The sequence below is a fragment of the Falco cherrug genome, chromosome 4 (assembly GCF_023634085.1).
Source record: "Falco cherrug isolate bFalChe1 chromosome 4, bFalChe1.pri, whole genome shotgun sequence".
Classification (NCBI taxonomy): Eukaryota; Metazoa; Chordata; class Aves; order Falconiformes; family Falconidae; genus Falco; species Falco cherrug.
The window spans coordinates 100,855,757-100,870,089 of NC_073700.1; the positions used below are offsets into that span (position 1 = coordinate 100,855,757).

The 14,333-nt window shown below is 36.9% G+C and overlaps 1 protein-coding gene across 3 annotated transcripts in view; it reads right to left on the minus strand.

The window, feature by feature from the left end:
* Positions 1-14,333, minus strand: part of ANO10 (anoctamin 10) — a 128,251-nt gene that overhangs the window by 32,831 nt on the left and 81,087 nt on the right. For 2 of the 3 annotated variants that reach the window (XM_055707295.1, XM_014285511.3), the window contains exon 12: positions 10,159-10,275. The exons of the other annotated variant lie outside the window; for it this stretch is intronic. In XM_055707295.1, the coding sequence (XP_055563270.1) occupies positions 10,159-10,275 (117 nt within the window). The remainder of the gene's footprint in view (positions 1-10,158; positions 10,276-14,333) is intronic. 3 annotated transcript variants of the gene reach the window in all.

The following is a 14,333-nucleotide window of genomic DNA, read 5'->3' on the forward strand; positions in this document are numbered from 1 at the left end:
AAATGTTTATCTTAAAAATGTCACCTTTCCTAGTCCACAAGGAGCTTCAGCTACGCCAAGCAGCTCAACATGGGCTGGATGACTCCTAGCTGTCCCTTCCAACCTACACCAGTCTGTGATTCTGTGAAATCACAAACTCTTACAGGTCATGTTTAAATGTAGTCTAGGTGTCAGTGCAGATATTGGTAAGGGGTAAAATTATTCAAGACATCAATAGCAAAGTTCCTTATATTATGGATACAGCAGGTCTTAGAAAATGTGTTGACATAGAACACATTCGCTAAGTATCTATGAACAAGCGAGTGGTGTCTATTCTGATACAATAGAGATACTCATGTCAAACTTGATTACTTTCCAGCTAACACAGACGAAAATATGTAGAGTTTGCAGAAGCCTTCTAATGCGCTGGAGTTCAAGCAAATAAAACCACCTCTGTTGGACCAAGCTGCTCCTCATCTGTCTGTTCACTTGGAAGGCTTTCGTCAGCACAAATTTTACTATGTTCAGATTTGTGAACTATCACAGATTTTGATAAGCAGCAAAAGAAGCAAGTGGACAAAACTGAGCTGGCCAAACAACATGCATAAATTACAAGAACGTAAATTAAATATGAATTGATAATTTGTTCTAGAAAATTATGAGTGGCACAAAACCCCCAAGCCAAAACCTAAATGTTGCCATATGTTGTTCAGCTTGGGGGACCTCAGTGGTTCCTAGGGAACAGTAATTTGACTAAGTCAATCACTTGCATCACCTGCCAGGCAGGTGTCCCCAGTAAAACACCTCAAGAGCCAGAGGTGTTCAAAGCCTGAAACCCCCTGTAATGCAGTCCTCCTCTGTCTAGCTTTGCATAATAAAGGCCAACAATCCCACCCATCCTCAACTACAACTAGATGAGAGGATAAGGGAGTTAGTGATTTAAGATAATTCATTGCTGACACTGAGAAGGCTCACAGAGGGGAGAAAAAAAAAAAAAAAAAAAGTCATCCTAACAGACAGTACTAGTGAGTACCAGCAGAGTGGTAGTTGGAGAGCTAGCTGCGCAAACTGTCACTGCTTGTGTGATAGGGATCCAAGTCACACAGGATAGGGTCCAGCCTGTGATGGTCAATGGACTGGTCTTTGCAATAAAAGATCCCTTATCAGACTGAATCTTGAGCCATAGTTGCAGCAGAAAGTATCAGAAAAGACAGTGCTACAAGTGAATTCAGTAGGGGACGCATCAAAATGTCTATAGAATGTCTCCTCTTACTCAGCAACACAGTCCTTGACTGTACTGAGGGATTTTGCCGTCTCTTGTGAATTAAGCAAAGATGTTCTGTATCTATACACTGGTGACACTGTTTATATCTGGTTCATTTGTACATATCTGTGATTACAAAAAAAAAAAAAAAAGCTGTGGCCTACCCATTAAAATACTGCACTTCTTTAACATAGATATTCAGGTCAATAACACAGACTGAAAAATAGGGAAAATAACACAGAATGAACATAACAAGTGCTAATTTTTATCTTATCTCTTGAAAATCACCCCTCTTAATACATTTTCAAATATAGCAGCTCTAGACACTTAGGGAAGGTACCTAAGAGTGCAAGAAGCAATGGTCCACAAAACTACCTTTTGCAAAGTACTCCATAATGAAAATTTCAAAAATATTTGCATAAGGACTACTCTAACATATAAAAAGCAAGTGCTACTTAAGCTGTATATATAACGTAATAAAGTATTCATGGACACTGTGTAATTTAAACAAATTAGACATATAAAACACTTCTTTTTCCTTTTGTGTTATCCAGACAAAGAATTACATCTCACTTCAGAACAAAAAATTATCAAAGCATATATACAGCAAGGACTTGCCTATTTGGCATGTGTCTTACCCACCTCACTGAAATGGCAGACATATATGGGAGTGCAATTTCTCATACAACAAACAGGATGAGCATTCAAGGCAGCATCAGCATACACAGAGACTTTTTCAAGTTCAACATTAATAAACCCCAGTGGCTGGTAGGCAACACATCATATTGGGTACTTGTTCTTAGAATCTTCACGAGCAGGCTGCACAGCACGTACAAAAACACTCAGTCATGGTGTGAGTGCCATCACTAGCAACACATTGACATGAACCCTCTTTAAATTTTTGTCTCTTTTTCAGGAATTCCTGCTTTTTGATCTCGTTAGTCTCAGAAAGATAACAGGGTGACTGAGATTATCTTTTGGGGTGGGGTGGTAATCCAGTCATATTTAAACATCTAAAATTTTACTGAAATCATCATCTCTGAGAAGTCGAGATATATCCTATTTGCTATCTTCCTGCTCATAGAGAAAGCTTCTAGGGTCAAATTTAATTATTTCAATTAAACTAGCATTTCCTTTAAAGGCTTGTTGTCCACTGGGATCTTTTGAGGTGACATAGGGAAAAGGATGTTTAAAATGTGATAGGCGTGTAGGAGTCCATAGCTGCTTGCAACAAATACTACTTTTTTTTATCACCAAGTTCTGTTCAGTTTATAAAGAAAATTTCATTATCAAATCATGTTAAGTGTAAAATTTTGGAATTCTTTTCTTTTGAAGAAATTTTAGCAAGACAAGAGATTTCATTTTTTCTCTCACTCTAGTCCTTCATCTTCTCAGTAACAGATACAACCATTATTTAGAAGTCTGTAACTATAGACACATGAATGTCCTGTTGAAAGCTTGTTACCAGACTTCTTGAAATCAAATCTCACTGTGCACTTTACTCCCATTTCTATGGGAAATGGAATAGCCTCTTCCCTTGTATTCAAACCAGTTCGCATATAATTGGAATCCCCTCTGGGTTCTGAAACTATGAAAGCCTCATGTAGCTGCAGTATTCTTACAGTAGAAGCAATGTTAACCTAGTTTTTATCCTGTCTCCTTACTCCAGGTTTCCTTGTTGAGATCATATCTTGTCAATGACCTGGGATGTCAGGGAAAAAGACAGGACCAAACTGACTGATGTTCATTCCACCACCAGACTCTTTGAGAAAGGTAAAACAGGCTCTCTTTCCAGAGAGACTCAGCTTTTACAGAAACACAACTTGATGGACAATTTTACCCTGGAAATAGCACAGAGAATGAATGGATTGTTGGAAGAGAAAATTACACCTGCTGGGAAGCGGGTGTACTCTTTGCTTCTGTTCCTATTATAGGAGCATGCAAAAGTATCAACTACCATCACGTTACAGTCATATCTATTTAAAAGTTTATATTTATACCGTTAGTTCTCAATGGCCCCATATTTAAAAGTTTAACTTACTGGCAAACCAGGCAGACTTGGTGTCATCTCACCTTCAGCTGAAAAGTTACAAATGGAGACACAAAAGCTTTCTTCCTAAATTAATGGACTTTTGATGTTACTTTTTTCTTAAAGGATCATAATTTATTTTGGTTTTGCTAACACTCTTATATTGAAAGTAATGTTCAGAAACATACCCTCAAGAAAGGGCCAGCATTAAAGGAATTCATGTTTACAATACACTTGGCAAAACTAAGTTTGAAAACAATCTGTTTTCCTATGACTGGGTGCGAGTCTTTCTATGCTTAAAAAAATGTTAGGAGAATAAAATTAATCTTACTTGCATTATATCCCTGCTGCTACCAAACACATGTAAATGTGATATTGACATGTCTGAAAGCATTCTGACTACTCAATAGGGAAAAACCCCATTTGCAAAGTTGAATTAATAGGCTTGGACTCTTAAAAAAACCTATACTAAACAACAGTGATTATAGAAACAACGTGTTTCCATTTTCACATCACCTGTGAGTTATGTCTAATTACACAAACCAGTGAAGCCTATCAAAAAAAGTGCAGCCAAACATTTTTTCTGGAAAAAAATGAGATTAAAAATATTTTTTTTTAGAAACAATATTATTTTTAAGGATTTTTTTTTTTGTCAAAACATAAAGCAGTGTTTTATTTCACCTAATTCTATTTTAACCTAAATTCACATTCTATTTTAAACTAAATTCAATGTTTGGGCTCAAGTTTCAACAGCCTTTCCTACAGGTTGTTTTGCAAATCTTTGATTACTGGAATGAAAAGTTTTCATTTCAGCTACTTGCCTTTCCTGCTGTCTGACTGCAGCCTTAAGTTTGCTCAGCACTGCCTGTGAGCACAGAATGAGCTTCTGATTCTATTTTCAGTAGTGGGTGTTTTGAGGGTAGTCCTGAAGCTACAGGTAGCCCTCTTCTGAGCACTCGAGTTCTGGTATCTATAGTACTGAATGAGGCAGAAATCCACTGAGTTTGTTTCAGCCTCACAAAAACTGTTTTCAGTTCCCATTTTACAAGATAAGCAAGCAGGATGTTAACTAGCAACTCATGCTCTCCCAACGTTAAATGGTTAAAAAAAAAAGAAAAAGGTCCTGTTCTCTTTCATTCCCTGCCAAAAAAGAAGGGTCATTTCTGAGACTTACTGACAGTTCAAGCAGCTATGTTGGCCCATCACATCCACAGTCATATCTTTGAAACACAAAGACATGTTAGTAAATAGAAAATCTCTGCAAGAACAACAGCTTGAAGAGGTGCAAGAACCAAGTGTCAATGTTGCCCAGTGCAGAAGTTAGCTTAGCCCTAAGTTAGCAGTATCTCTTTGCTGTGCTCTGAGCTACAGAAAGCTGTTCAGAGATGCTTGAGCTACAGAAAGCTGTTCTCAGAGAGGCTAAGCACTCTGACAGGACAGGGGCCAGACAGAACAGCACACTCAAGCTCAGTGTATTCCTTCTGGAAAGGATGAGATTAGTGCTAGTGGGTACTATTCCTAGGGGAAACAGCGAAGTCCAGCCATTGCAGTCAGAAACCAGAAAGCTTTGCAATTATTAGAGCTGCTGCGGTGTAGTGAATTGAAATGTTAAAAGCACTGAAATTACTTGAAGCAGAAGGTTTCTACTACAGAGAACAGCAACTTTTACATGCTAGAATACCTGCAGAATGAGGGAGTTTAAACTTTTCATATGACTGTGCTGAAGCAGAGACACTTGTCTCTTTCTGTCATTGTCTCACCATCTCTGTCAAAAAGAAGCTAATTAACACACTATCATATTTTAAAGAAGTTTTTTGTCAGTGTAGATTGTATTCAGAGATCTGTCACAGCATTCTTCATTTCTTGCATTTCCTGGAGAGGGAACGGAGACATAAGACCCAATTTTCAGGAAATGGATGATATTGCTAGAGAAATCCTAATGAATGTTGTACCTACTGTTGCTTTGGAAAACTTGGTATTCTGCTGGAAATCATTAAGAAGGAGTGCTACTGACTTACAAACACCTACATCTCACTCCAAAGCAATTGAAGCAATTGTTTACGCATATTCAGACAACACCACTGCCACTAAACAATTGTATGTAGGTGGTACAACCACCATGGGAGATACTGCATGAAAGAGCAAAAGGTCTTTCTCCACTTGACCCAGGCTGAATGACCACATTGCTTTATCTCACTCTGAAAAGAAATACAGCAGGGAGGATAAAGAAGGCACATTTTCACACTGGTGTTCAATAAGCTTGACCCTTTTCATTACTGGCAGTTGAGGAATAATGACAACTGTCAATCAGCTGACCAGGCCCTTTGGTCACAAGTATGTTATCTATCTGGAGTCTCCTAGTGGAGCATTTGCAGATGGACATCAGATATCCAGCAGATGGACACGCTTCTTCAGAGGATGCATTTAAAGACTTCACTTATAGAAAGGCAAAGGCATTCCTATTAAAAGATACTGGACACCAATAGCTAGAACACTAAGAAAGGAAGCTAGAGCACAGGAGTGATGTCATGTTTATAAATTAGGTCACCTTGGAAGTAAGGGCTGGGGACGGAACTGGGAAGGGATGCACTGACCAAAAAATCCTCCACACCTGCATTTCTGCTCCAGCTTAAGGACAGGTTTTTTCCCCTGTAGTTCCTCTGAAAAAGCAAACTCTGGGACTAAAATTTTTTTCTCTTTTGTTGCTGTCAGGGCTATGTTTATTCTGCTGAGATAGCGAAGGAGATGCTATAAAGAAAAACATCTTTAATTTATCTATTTCAGATTTTTAAATGCAAAGTACCATAAAAAAACACAAGCATTTTTACATTAATAAACTTTTGCTTTCAGAGCTACTACCAATGCTGTCTATGTAGTTGCACTTCGTTAAAAGACACACCCATTCCCTACACCATTTAAAACTATTTTTCATTGAAAAATTACTCATAGCTATATGTCACCTTGGGAGTTGCTACAATCTGTATTCTATCCTCAGAAAACAATTTCATGAATAATTATTTTCCCCTACTTTGTCTCTCATTTCTTTTGCCTGGGTCTAGTTTCAGTGCAGAAAGAAGGTAGTAATTTGATATTTGCCTCAATGGGAAGAATAGTGGGAAAGTCTTGTAGTACCTGAAAACATGACTGTAATCTAGTCCACAAAATGCTAGTTATGCTATTTAAGCTGCGGTTGTTTTGTGTTTCTGGAACTTAGACCTTTTATAAGGATAGACTGCTGACTCGTCTCCAGCCATGAGGGCCTTTTGTCTATTCATTAAGCTTTGTTTGTCTAGAAGCTAAAACGCTTATCAGTGCAGCTTTCAGTGTCACTGCCCTGAAAATGCCAGGTAGTGCCTTCCCACTAGTTTTACAGGACTGGTCCTCACCTATGCCTATGGTAATTCCTGAACCACTGAAGAATTGTCTGACTGTTCCCTTGCTGCTCACAGGCACACCTATACTTGGTCTCTCTTCCTTAAAATAGGAACTAGACCAAAGAGCGTGGCATGCTTCTGTGCTCGCAAGAAATAGATGCCACAGAGCAGAGTACTGCAAAGCAGCAAGGGGAGTCTCAGGCACCTCACCCCACTTTACTAGCTGGCTACTTCCCTAAGAAAGACTATGGTGTTCACCAGAAAAAGGTCCATCACCCTAGTAGCAGGCAGTACCCATATCTAGTTGCCCAGCATGCAGGCTTCCTTCCAGGTGACAACACTTCAGGGAGTGTGAATGGAATCAGTCTTGCTCCTCTGCAAATATCCAGATCCACATTCCCCCCCACAACAACAGAGTCTAACCAGCCTACCATTCTTTACGCTGGAGGACATCAGGGCAATTTGAAGCAAAGTCTACAGATGTAGCGCATTAACCTTTCTGAAACCAAATTAAGGAAAGTATTTTGTCTTGAGTTATATCAACAAACTTTGTTATGATACTTTGAGTGTATTGTAACAAGTATTTTCCAAATAGATCAATTTATTACAACCCATTAAACAGTCCACTCCCTTTCAACAGTGTTAACACAAACTATGTAAAGAAATGTTTCAAAGAAACATTTCCAAACTTCCTAACAACCTTGCTTAAAGTTTGAGAACTTCAAAACAAGACTTCCATTCCAATATACAATGATTTTTTTTTAATCGTGGCATTTTTCTCCGTATAGGAGGTTTTAACAAGCTCTAATGATGATCATTCATCTCTATTACTAAGCTGAGATTCCCTAAAATGCCTTTCAAACAGACACTAACTCAATCTTCAAATGGATTTGAACAGAATAGTTACAGTCCCACCGCACCAAGTTAAAAAGCAATTAGGTTAACGTTAACGAAAACGTAAAAGTGTTCACACTGTCTAACGTTAAGGATCCCAAGCATAATCAATAACAACTGTTCAGAGCAGCTGTATTAGGCCATTTTTCTTTCCACACACTATACACAGAGCCTAACAATCCATTTTGAAATCTTAGATGTTTACAGTCTGATGGTGTTCTGATGATTAGAAGAAGACACTTCTAATAGCTACATCGCAAGACCGTAGTACTCAAAAAGCTCATATGATAAAACACAATGGCATGCATGTCTGGATAGCATCAAGAGAGGAATGTGATGCATATTTGCACAAAAATATATAACCCAAGTTTCTCCTTAACATGTGATACCACAACACATTTGTCCCAGACTTTTATGTCTGTTTTTCTAAAAAGTTGATTTGGGGGATTTTGTGGCTGTTTTTTGCTTGAAAGTAAGATATAAATCATACATTACCATGATGACTCTCAGTTATGAGAGGAAGAACTAGAAAACGTGCTTCTAAAATAAATGCTTTGGTAACTTTTTGTGCTGCCAATGTATTACTTTTGAATGCAGATATTTTTCACTCAAAAAATTAAGGGACCAGAGAAAAAGCCTAAATCTCTATGTGTCTATGGGATACATAGCACAGTATCAATCACAGGAAATCTAAAAAGGTGATGGTAGACACTTGTTGTTAAAGTGGCACCTGAAAACTAGCCACCATCCTGAATCCTGTAGGAAGCCTGGAAGTATTTGGCGAGAACTGCCAGGCTTCTGGTTCTTACTAAAATTCAGACTAACTTTTAACCACTGAATCAATGAAACAACCCTGCAGAACTGGGAATCACACATGTATTTTGTAGGGAACGCACAGATGCAAGTCCTGACTGACCAGGAGATGAAGTCCTGACTGCTGACATGCACACTCATATAGAAAGAGATTCTGTGTATATTCCAGTTGGCATATTATAACCAAAAGGGGACTATATTTACTTGAGCTTAATGTTCCAGTGGGTGACCTAGTTTTGCCTGTCTGCAAAATGAAAACAAAGAATGAACAACTAAAATAGAAATGTAGTCCTGTTCCTTTTAATATTATCTAAAAAGTACAGGAGATCCATGACCAGCTTCTGGCACCATCATATCAACATACTAGAAAAAGGCAAAACAAAACTACCAGGCATTAGATTCAATGGTAATTTCTATTTTGTTATGGCTGATTATGGAAGACAGTGCTGACCTCAACAGCAATGTTCTAGTGTCAAACAAAACTGTGGCTTTTTAACTAGAAAAGGCAGTGTGTTGTTTACAGGGTCGGTTTGTCCAGAATTAAGAGATCGTTTTGTCACATGCAGCTATGGTAGAGGTTTTAGAAAGTAACCTACCATTCCACACAAAAAACAGTATAGAGAAGGTTACACATTTGCATGTGGAGCACAAAACCAATATGCTCATGTAAAACCATGCACTGCAATGTAAAAATATGTGAGCTAACGATAAATAGGTGAACACATCTCTGCAGCTCCATGCTGGTTTGCGGTTTTGTCTGTTTTTTCTGATATGGAAGCTAGCTTAGAAATCCTACCTAGCATGGTACGGTCAGAAACTCCTAAAGAATGTTGCCATTGCAAAACCAGGTCTGTAGAATCTCTGTATCCTACTGGAGCAAATCCCATATGATTCTTGATGTCTTGTGATTTCCACCACTCACTCTATGGAATGTTTTGTTAAAACAGAAGTTTTCAGTAGAAATATCTAGCTCCTTATTTTCCTAAATTGCTTCAGAATGCCTGTTAATAAAAGGTATATTTTACGATATACTTATTTATGCAATGAGTATATTGTATAGACAGTAAAATAAGGCAACATTACCAATCTATCATACATACTTAGTTCTCAACACAGTTATTTTAAACATGTCCAGCCTGTTTACAATTTCTGCTTATATTCGAGCCAATTTAACTGTTTATTTGTGATTGTGTTCTAGCAATGAAAGAAATCCTAATGCTGCAAAAACAAACACCTCCAGGGGACTAAAGGAAGTTTTATAGATCCCAATGTCCTTTACAAATGACAATATAAACAAAGCATGTTTGCACACATAAGGACAACAGACATTACAAGCTGCTATACTACTAACCATACCAGGAATTTCAAGCTGTCTGAAAAGGAAAACCATTTTTCTGCTGTTGACTGACACACATTGGTGGGTTGAAAGGACAGATGAATCTGTTACAACTTCCAGCTCTCTGCTCCACTTTTAAGCAGTGATGGTTTAACAGAAAATGAAGCATCATTTGAAACGCTATAGTTTACAATCCAATGTGTGGAGGTAAACCAGCACTATTTTCTCTTTATTTAATAGTCTGTGCTGTACACTGTGAATAGTGACTGTTCCAAAACCCACTCAGACACCCCAGCTCTGCCACCACAACCTGTGGGGTAGAGGTGGAACAGTTTTGCTAGCTAATCTTAATACAGTGTAAACAGGAATTTGAAAACCCCACGATATACACATTTATCCACGTAAAACAAAAGCAGAATCTCCCTGGTTTATCTTTCCTTCAGGCCACCAACACTTCAGTTGCTCTTACCTGTTGTTTGAGAGCCTCTAGAGATTCAAATTCCAATTTGGCTAGTTTTATCTGGATATGTTTTGGTTTATCCGGAATTACAAATGCCATGATAAACTTTATTGCTAGTAGCAAGTGCTGAAAAACAAGTAAAAAGAAAAATATTGCTCTGTAGAGTTTGAAGCACGGCGAGAACAGCATAAGACTATTTCCAAATTTTAGTAACAGAGGTATAAACAATTCTTTCTTGTGACATGTACAACACTGATAGCATACTCTAACCATATTAAGCCTCAGCTACTCCATATTTTTTCTATTTACAGACATTCATAATTTGAATATAAACGTATATAGTTTGGCTTATTTTCATAATAATCCTATTTTCACTATGTACTATAAATTTCTAACTTAATTTTGCATTTTTGATTCCAGATAAAATAATAGCTTTTAAAACATATTATTGCTATAAAGAAATTGAATTATCGCACTCAGCACATGTTGTTTCATAGTGAAATTTTTACATATATATACATGCACCTATAACTATTATTACATCTAATTAGATGTAATTATAACAACATACATATGTGCACACATATACGTTTGTCATGATACAAATGAAGCAAGCACACTGTAAAAAGACACGAACACAGAATTCCTGCATTACACAAGTTACTGAAATCTAAAATCACTCCTGAAAAAGCATCAGAGGAGAACAAAACAAAATAAAATATGATTTTTAAAGTAGCAGCACACTCATGAACAGAAACTGTCCAGGAAATGAAGAAACATTCCACATATAAGATGCCAAATTAGTCATAATTTATCACAAAAAATTATAAGCTTATTTAAGAGAAACCAAGTATGAAGTTCTGTTTAGTAATTGAGCAATCTTTAAATTTCATTTAAACATGCACCATTCCCCCATCTCACCAAAACCAAGTGCCAAACTGACAAGTCAGTGGTTTTGTTTCTTCATTTATGTCACCTATAAATACTATCTAAACAAGAATAATTAAATCTTACTTTATCAAGGGCTGAGCTAACAGTATGCTATATGTTTGCAAGCATGAACTTGCTCCTAGCTGAGAAGACAGTGACCAATACAAGGCAACACTTAGATATATGTGCTTAACTTTAAGTATATGCTTAAGCTCCAACTGACATGATGATACTCATAGACATGCTTACATTTAGATTGTATGTCCAAGTTACTTATCAAATTTCCCTGTTGTTTTTTTTTTTCTAAAATGGAACAGATCAGTGCTCCTTTCTGAAATAGTTTGTTGAACTATATGATCTTGATGCACTTGGGCACATGAGTAACAACATAACAGACCAAAGACCCCTGAGATTCTGGAATTACATGAGCAAGAAGCTAGCAAAACCACCAAACTTCACAGAAGTTGTAGTGAAAATAAATAAGCCAATTCCAGTTAAAGTAAGAAATCAGATAGTAGTAACAAGTAACAGAACATGAAATTATTTTTAAAAACTTATTACAGAAAAATAGTTAGTAGGTCTAGGAAACAAACTGTTAGTGCAAGGATTAATGCTTTATTTAAAGAGGAGAAAGGAAGGCTGAATATTAATGCAACACTAATACATCATCAGTGAAAACCTGAACATAGATTAAGAGGTTAATGAAGCAATTAGCATGTCTGGTTTGTAATGCAATAGGTAATACCACATTATTAACAAAAAAAAAAAAAAAAGAATTACATCAACAGTAAAACATTCTCCCACTCAAACAAACATTCTTTTACCACCCAATTTAATAGCATCTGCTACTAAGGAACTTTTCTTGAAAAAAAAAAAAAAAAAAAAAGAAAAGAAAAGAAAAGACAAGACAGCAAACAATGTTGGTTTATGCTAGAAATACGTAACATTAAAACATGTCTCAGAGCTAGTGCTGGAGGAATCTCAAATGGAAAAAGGTAAAATGTTGAAGACAATAATAAAAATGAATACACTCCTGTGCAGAATAGAGTCATAATGAATCACAGGTTGAAGTGGAATAACTAATCTATGGATAAAAATTTGGTTTAGAAATAGCAAAATAAGGAGATAAAATTTGGAGTAACTCAAAAGTAGGTAACAGGATTAGGGTAAAATCTTACACTTAAGACAAATGACTGAAAGAACTAGAGGAAACTGAGGGATTTGAATGAGGACATTTATTTGAAAAGTTAAAGTGGACATTTCAGCTGAAAAAAAAAAGACTCAGTATCACAAAACATAGCTTCTAGCTGCCCCAGATCCCTTGGACTGGGGTTCATCTCAGTTTGCTAAACAAAAGAAAAAAGAATCATATTTTTTTAATCCTATTAAAAAGCAAGAATCAAATTTTAGAAGTGTAACTGTTCAGACACTGCCTCTTTAAAAGCCTTGAAAACATAAGCCAAGCTTGTAACTTTAGACAGAGGCCTCAAAGTAGCTCCAAATCCAAACAATTTTTAAGGAAATAAATCAGAATAATTTGAAGGAAATGTAAATAATATTATGGAGAACAGAGACAGGCTAAGTTTTCCCCATTTTTGATAGAGGCAAGGAAGGAATAGAAGAGACATCTAGGCAAACCAGAAATACAACCAACAAAAGCACTGCTATTAAACCTTGAAAACACTGTATTTTTAAAAATATATTTAGAAGGGCAATGTTTTTTAACTACCTCACCATGTGAAGGATTTTATTGTTGTATGAGCTAACCAGAGCCCAACAGTTCAACAGCATTCCAGAGGTGGGGTTTTTGGCAATAGGCTACTTGTTACCCACATGTATTAAAAAATGCCTTTCATGCAAACTAGCTGTTTGTCAGAAAAGAAGTCAGTTTTCACACTAGCACAACTCATAGCCTTTAAACACAAACATACAGCCTTAAACACAAAGGCAGAACCTCTGATTCAGAAAGCCTTCAAGCCAGAGAGGGCTCAAAAGCTCAAGTACAGATGGGGGAAGTCACTGCTTTTGCTTGCTTACTATCATCCTCTTTACATTGGCCCATAGTGGATGCTTAGGAAAGAGATGACTAAGTTAAGTAGACCTTTGGTTTACTCCTCAGAATGGCTTATGTTCTTTTCCCTCCCACCAAAACAAAGCTTTATCAGTCATAAAATGCTCAGAATTGCATGGGACATCCCTGTGTGCAAGACCGTGACCTCAGAAAAGACACTGGACTTAACAGACTGCAAATTCAGTTCAATTCTACCTCATAATTCCCAGTGAACTTGAAAAAAATACAGCAGAGCAACAACCTCCCTTGGATAACTTCTCCAGCTGTTCCTATTTGCAGATTAGGAGTAATAGGAACAAAATTGAGAAGGTAAGTGGCAGAAATTATGAATGTGGATCATATGATTAATGAAATTTCTTTAAAAGAAAATATCTAATTTTATTAACAGTTCATACTGCATTTTGGAATTGCCAGTTGACTAAAGAAATATAAGTAGTTATTCAAGAGGAACTGAAGGAAAAAATAGAGAGATGGGTAGTTGTGTTCATTTTGTCATTCATATTCTGTACCAATTGCTTAATCTTGTTTTAGTGTAATTCCTGCCAGTCAGATTCACAAAAAAAAAAGACATCTGTTTTCAAAAAAGAAATGTCTTGAGTACAGTATAAGTCACCAGAATACACAGCAAAATTCTCTTTCATGGTATAAAGTTACATTAACAGTAGTATGAATTATTATAAAATGAAAATATGAAAGCTTACCAAAATTTGCTACACAACTAGCACAAATGTATTTGCCCAGTACTAAAATTTCTTCATAGAGTTGGTTTTGTGTTTAGGGTGGGATTTTTTGGTGGGTTTTTTGTGTTTTGTTTGGTTTTTTGTTTGGGTTTTTTTTTTTAAATCAGGTTACAAACCCAACCATTATTTATAACTGCAACCATTGAAAGCAGTATTGTTTCCAGGAACATGCCCTCCATGATTACAAGAGGACTATCTCACTGTGAGCAAAACCCAGGATAGCATTCACAGCTCTTCAATGCCAACAGCAAAGTCCCCTCCTATTTTGCAATTTACCAAGAGGGCACAGAGAGCAACAGCAATGAGTCTCTCCCCCTTGATAAACGCAGTGCCATCAAACTCTTTGTGATCTTGTGCCAGGTGCTTAAGAGACCCAGAAGAACTACTCTGTTCTGCAAAGCCACCGACAAGAGTAGAAGCAGCAGCTGTGTTTTGCAGCAGTG